This window comes from Nicotiana tomentosiformis, chromosome 12, assembly GCF_000390325.3.
Source record: "Nicotiana tomentosiformis chromosome 12, ASM39032v3, whole genome shotgun sequence".
Classification (NCBI taxonomy): Eukaryota; Viridiplantae; Streptophyta; class Magnoliopsida; order Solanales; family Solanaceae; genus Nicotiana; species Nicotiana tomentosiformis.
This window is the reverse complement of record NC_090823.1, coordinates 133464930-133470941: the sequence shown is the minus strand read 5'-3', so window position 1 is coordinate 133470941 and position 6012 is coordinate 133464930. Positions and strand designations below refer to the sequence as shown.

Sequence of the window (6012 nt, the reverse complement as noted above, 5' to 3'; positions counted from 1 at the left end):
TGAATAATGCACCAATGTGTAAAGGAAAATTTTTTTCGAAAAAAGGGTCATTTATGAGATCATTATGCGGTCGCAGAATCACTCTGCGGACCGCATAATGGTCGCATAGTGGATAAGGAGAGAGACAAGTGTGGAGGATAATTTGGCGCATTATGCGGCTGCAGATCAGTTATGCGGTGCATTATGCGACCGCAGAACAGGTCTGTGGACCGCATAATGACCGCATACTGAGGCAGCCTTGCCCAGTTCGGAGGCCACATTTCGCGGCCATTTTGCGAGCCGCAGAAGCGTTATGCGGTCGCATATGCAATCGCATAGTGTGTTTCGAGGCTTAATTTTTCTGGTTTTATAAACCCGGCCCCATTCTTATAAAACACTATTGGGAGTTATTTTGAAGGGTTTCATCTGATATTTTAGAGAGAAGTGAGAGCATTTTAGAGAGAGAAAGTGAAGACTTAGTCATTTATCCATCAATTCTTGTTCAAGGTTTGAAGATTTCACAAGGATCTTGCTAGGGCTTCAAAAAGGTAATAATTTCTTTCCCCAATTCTTCAATTTCGGGGTTTGAAATAAAGATAGGGTGATTAATAATATGATTTTTGGGTGTAAGAGTATTATGTATACATACCAATAAGGTTATGAAAGATTGTTAAGTTCAAATGGGTAAAGATTGGGTTGAAAATGATAAAAATCTTCAATAACTTTAATTGAAGATTTGAGGGTCGAGTTGATGTCGGAATTTGATAAAATTTATATGGTTGGACTCATGGTTGGATACGAGTTCATATTTTATAACTTTTGTCGGGTTCCGAGATGTGGGCCCCACGGGCGATTTTTGAGTGTAATTTCGAATTTTGTGAAAAAATTAGTATTTTGATATGGAATAAATTCCTATAATTTGGGTTGACTGAATCAAATTAATTGTGACTAGATTCGAGCCGTTCGGAAGTTTTTACGCGCAGAATGGAATTTATGGAAGCATTGTTTAGCTTGCTCGATATTGGATTCGGCTTGTTCGAGGTAAGTAACTCTTCTAATCTTGGCGCTGAGGGTATGAACCCTGAATATACGTATTATGTGAATTGTTTGGAGGTGACGCACATGCTAGGTGACGGGCGTGTGGGCGTACACCGTAGAAATTGTGACTTGGTCAAATTCCATGGGACTGTATAGTTGAATAATCTGTTGATATCCGTACATTTTCTATGTGTTAGAGAAAATTGAGCTGAGACTCGTATTAAAAATCATGCTTCGGCATATGTTGTTATTGATGGTACCCATTGGGGTCATTTTTGTGGTTGAATAATATGTTCAAATTGTAATTGTTCACTCAGTCGTGTTTATTCATTTCATATCATACTTCATTCTCTCTTATTTATTGTTGATGCATCATATCATTATTGTTGGGCTATTTTTCATGACATTGTGAGCCCGAGAAACTGGAGAGATTGATAACTGAGTGAGGCCGAGGGCCTGATTATGAAGATGAGTGTGGACCGGGGCTGCCCGCCTGCAGCATATTTATTATTATGGCACGTGAGTTATCCGTGCGGATTCTGATATGATATTATAGCACGTGAGTTGTCCGTGTAGCACGTGAATTGTCCGTGCAGATTATAGCGCTTGGGCTGAAGAAGCCCCTCCGGAGTCTGTACACACCCCCAGTGAGTGCAGGTACCTACTAAGTGCGAGTGCCGAGTGCCGAGTGGCACGAGTGACTGGGAGGCACGAGTGATTGTGAGGTATGCCCGAGTGGCACGAGTGACTGTGAGGTTTGCCCGATGGGCTGCATATTAGTGATGTTCTGCCCGAGGGGCTGTTTATGATTTTATCACTGAGTTGCATCGCATTGGCATGCACACATGAGATACATGCATAGAGATGTATTTTTCTCATGCTGTACAACATCACATCATTCATGATTTCTCATACATTTTTGACAGATGGGCATAGTGATGCATTTGTTTTATACGGGTTATTTGGAAAGAAAATGAAACATCCCATTTATTATTGAAAGGATTTTGGAAAAATCACAGTTTTCAGACTTACTCATATTTTGGTGATTTTAATAAAAAGAATTGAGTTTTACTATTATATTTGAAAAGAAAAATGTTTATTTTTCCGGAACTTTGAACGAACTGAGCATTTTATTATTGAGTTATTCATTATGCTGCCTCAATTTTGTTGTTATGAGATTTATTTTTTGGATATTATTGTGGACTATTGGTTTTGGACCCGACCTTGGTAAAAGCTCGTCACTGCTTTCAACCTAAGGTTAGGTTTGTTACTTACTTAGTACATGAGGTCGGTTGTACTGATACTACACTTCTGCACCTTGCGTGCAGATGTTGGCTGATGATGTTGATGTGTTCGATGGGAGCTGGATTTGAAGATGTATCTGCGTTCCAGTTGTAGCTGCCTCTTGTTCATGGTAGCCTTAGATTCATAAAACTCAGTTTATGTACTTTTCAAACAGATGATGTATTTATTTCATACCCGCTTTGTAAACTCTATTCTTAGAAGCTCATGATTTGTACTACCAATTCTTGGGGGAAAATATTGGTTTTAGATATTTTCTTTTAATTAATTGCCTCGTTAATTTCATTGGAATCAGATAGTTGGTAATTGGCTTACTTAACAGGTTGGGTTAGGTGTCATCACGATTAGTTGGATTTTAGGTCGTGACAGAATAGGTCACTCATAAATTTTCGATCTATTTACTTATTTAGATTTATAATAATAGTGAGACAGATATGTATATACTCCATTAATGTGCATTTTATCACGAAGGCTCTGTAGATAGTGTAAACATTTCTGCTAATTTAGTACACTATTAGCAACCTTTGTAGTTAATAATTTTCCATTTTCTTTTTTGCTTCTGTAATTTGATTTGAATACTTGCATTGAGTATAAGTTGTAAGTAATTATCTGATGTGATTGGACAAATAATATAAATACTACTTGAGGGACAATAATCAACAGAAGCTCAACATATCTGCTACACTAACTGAAGCTCCGACCTGTGGCGAAGCACCTTTGTCCCAGGGGTGTTAGCCGCAAAATTATACTATATAGCTAGATAAAAATTATTTTTTATGTATATATATTATACATTGAATTTTTTTAATTTGTACGTGTTTATTTTTTTATATTTTAACTTTTCTTGGTGAAAATCTCGACTATGCCACTAACTCCAATTACGGGACATGTTTTCTGAGCATGCTTAATTAGTACTCCAACTTTAGCAGTAAGTTGGAGAATCCAAAGAATTATTCACATAAGAATTATTTTGACATACAAAAGTAGTTCACAGTTACAGGGAATCCAAAACATTACACTGTATAATGAGTTTTTTTTCTTCTTCTTTTTTCTAAAGGAAAAAAAAACCCTAATGTCATAACACAGGAACCAATTCTATATGGACCTTAAAATCAGTAAAACCTTTGCAACTGAATAAGACAGAGCCATTTACAGTTGTTTATTGCTTTGGCTTTGTATCATTCTTCACAATCATCACAGAGCAATTTGCATGATGAGAGCAGTAGTCACTTACACTGCCCAATACAGCCCTGCAGCATTTAAAATGTAATTTCCAATCAATATTCTCACAAAATAAGTAAACATGAGCTTATATTATATGCACCGTCAGTATAAATACTACTTATTATCGTGTTAATCAAGTTGACCTACAACAGACAACTCGATTTAACCGATTAAATTGCAATAAGAAAGGGCAGTCTGGGGTACGAAATATTCACGCTCACAACTTTATATAGGGTTCGGGAAAGGGTTTTATCCAAAGGAGGTGTGACGTATGTAGCATTCCATGACGCAAGTGTCACTGGCTGAGTCCAAGTCATGACTTATGTTGCACGAACACAACTTTACCGTTGCTCTAAAACTTCCTTTCAACCCATTAAATTAGATTAATAGTATAAAAATTCCTTATATTATATTATCAGTGTATTCCTTTCAACCCATTAAATTAGATTAATAGTATAAAAATTCCTTATATTATATTATCAGTGTATATAACATAAACATAATAAAACAAAATAGTAAATTATGGGTACCTCTTGAAAGCTCCATAACCATGACTACCCATGACCAAGAGAGAGGCATGGTGTTTGTCAACAGCATCACAAATAACATTTCTAGCATCACCTTCAATTACTTCACATGATACTTCTTTTAGTCTTTTACTCTTGCATAATTCTTTTGTTTTTTCAATAACTTTCTCTGCTCCCCTTTTAATATCTGTTTCTATGAGGGTAAGCACATCAATTCTTCCTGCCACAACAAATAACCATATCAAATATCTAAAAGATTTTCAATAACTATCCTCTATATATGTCCAGTGCAGTCTATTAGGTTCAATATTAGGAGTTCATTCTCCATAAAAAAAAAAAGGCAGTTTGATATATAAAGTATCTCGTGTTCATGCAAGGTTCGGGGAAGGGACGCACCCCAAAGGGTGTAATGTAGATAGCCTAATACTCTAATACAAGCATTAGTCGCTACTTCCACGTCTCGAACTCGCGATCCAAATAATTATCGTTTTAATCAAATTAACCTGGTCCAAAATAAGTGCCCGCTTGAAGAAACCAAGAAGGGATTTTTAATTATTTTTTTCAAATTTAATTTGCTCCAATAAGACATCTATACAATTTTTCAACGAGTAATGAGGAAAAATAAGGAGTAATTTAGTCAAATAACTCTTATAAATAATGTTATTAATTAAAGATGCTTTGGATGAGTGTGCCAAAACCCTAAACGAAAAAATAAAAATAAAAAAGGATTAGAGGGAGTAGTGACCAACAATTTGATAAAAACATACACAACGTAGATATATAGGAGTCATAGACATTGATAGCAACATTAGGTTCAACACAACAATTTGATAAAAACATGAACAACATAGGCAGGGGTAATAGATATTAATAGCAACATTAGGTTTAACATAGAGGCGAATCAAGGGCGGACTCTGTCGGTTCAATTATTGAACTCATATACATTGTTTACTCGGATTATATATATAATGTAAGATCGCACTTATTATGAACCCACTAACTCTAGAATTATACCTGGTCCAGCCATTCCTACTGCACATGCAGCATATGCATTAGATTTTGCATGAATAACCACAAGCTTAAAGGGGGAAGTTGAGGGACAAGCAAAGTAATGATCAAGTGTCCATTCAAGGGCATAGAAACTATGCTCACTATCATCAACTGCAAATATCAACACTGGTTTCCCACTCATTTTAATTTTATACTTTTTTTTTTCTTTTACCTTCTCTTTATTTTGCTAAACGATGCAAGAGAAGCTTTATTTGTGTTTGATTGATCTAACAAAAGTTAGTTAATGTAATTAATTTAGTGGAGTTTATGGTTATTTTTTCCTACTATTGCCCGTCAAGAATGGATCTCACTAATTTTTGTGGATACCAAAAAACTTAACTAACTGAGGTTGTTAAGGCAAAGGACTTAGTCTTATTTGTAGACTAGTGATGTTGTCCGCGTTTCGCGCGATCAAGAAAAAGAATCTGTAAAATATTCTATTTTTTGTAAATTGGTCAAGATAGGAGAATGAATTTTATGTATATTCATACAAAAACTAATTTTATAAGTAGATTAAATCATAAATATAGTACTTTTTCGGTTTACTCTAACGCTCAATATATCACTAAGTTTAGAATAATAACCGAAGAAATTCTTAAGAAAGAATCTCTTATTATCTGAAGATAAAGAGTGTTGGTCTTTCCTTGCAGTTATAACTTATATATAAATTTTTTTCATCTTCCGAACTCCCTCAATTGTATTCTTCCTTCTAACAATACCAATCTTCTCCAGCCCCTCTATTTTTATCCTCATAAAACGATTAAGAATTTTAAATGTTTTGAGTCATCTTACAAACTTGAGATAGTCCAAAGTTATGAAGGAAACGAAGTCAAAAAGTAAAATTATAGATGAACGTGGAGAAGAATATGAGTAATGGAAATTCAACAACAAA

General features: G+C 35.1%; 1 protein-coding gene across 1 annotated transcript; it reads right to left on the bottom strand.

The window, feature by feature from the left end:
• Nucleotides 1-3269: 3269 nt before the first annotated feature.
• Nucleotides 3270-5362, bottom strand: LOC104105943 (universal stress protein PHOS32-like). The gene is made up of 3 exons (XM_009614376.3): nucleotides 5085-5362; nucleotides 4074-4290; nucleotides 3270-3569 (listed from the first exon to the last, which is right to left on the bottom strand). The coding sequence occupies exons 1-3, from the start codon at nucleotides 5260-5262 to the stop codon at nucleotides 3479-3481; spliced, it is 486 nt and encodes a 161-aa protein (XP_009612671.1). The 5' UTR covers nucleotides 5263-5362; the 3' UTR covers nucleotides 3270-3478.
• Nucleotides 5363-6012: the final 650 nt, after the last annotated feature.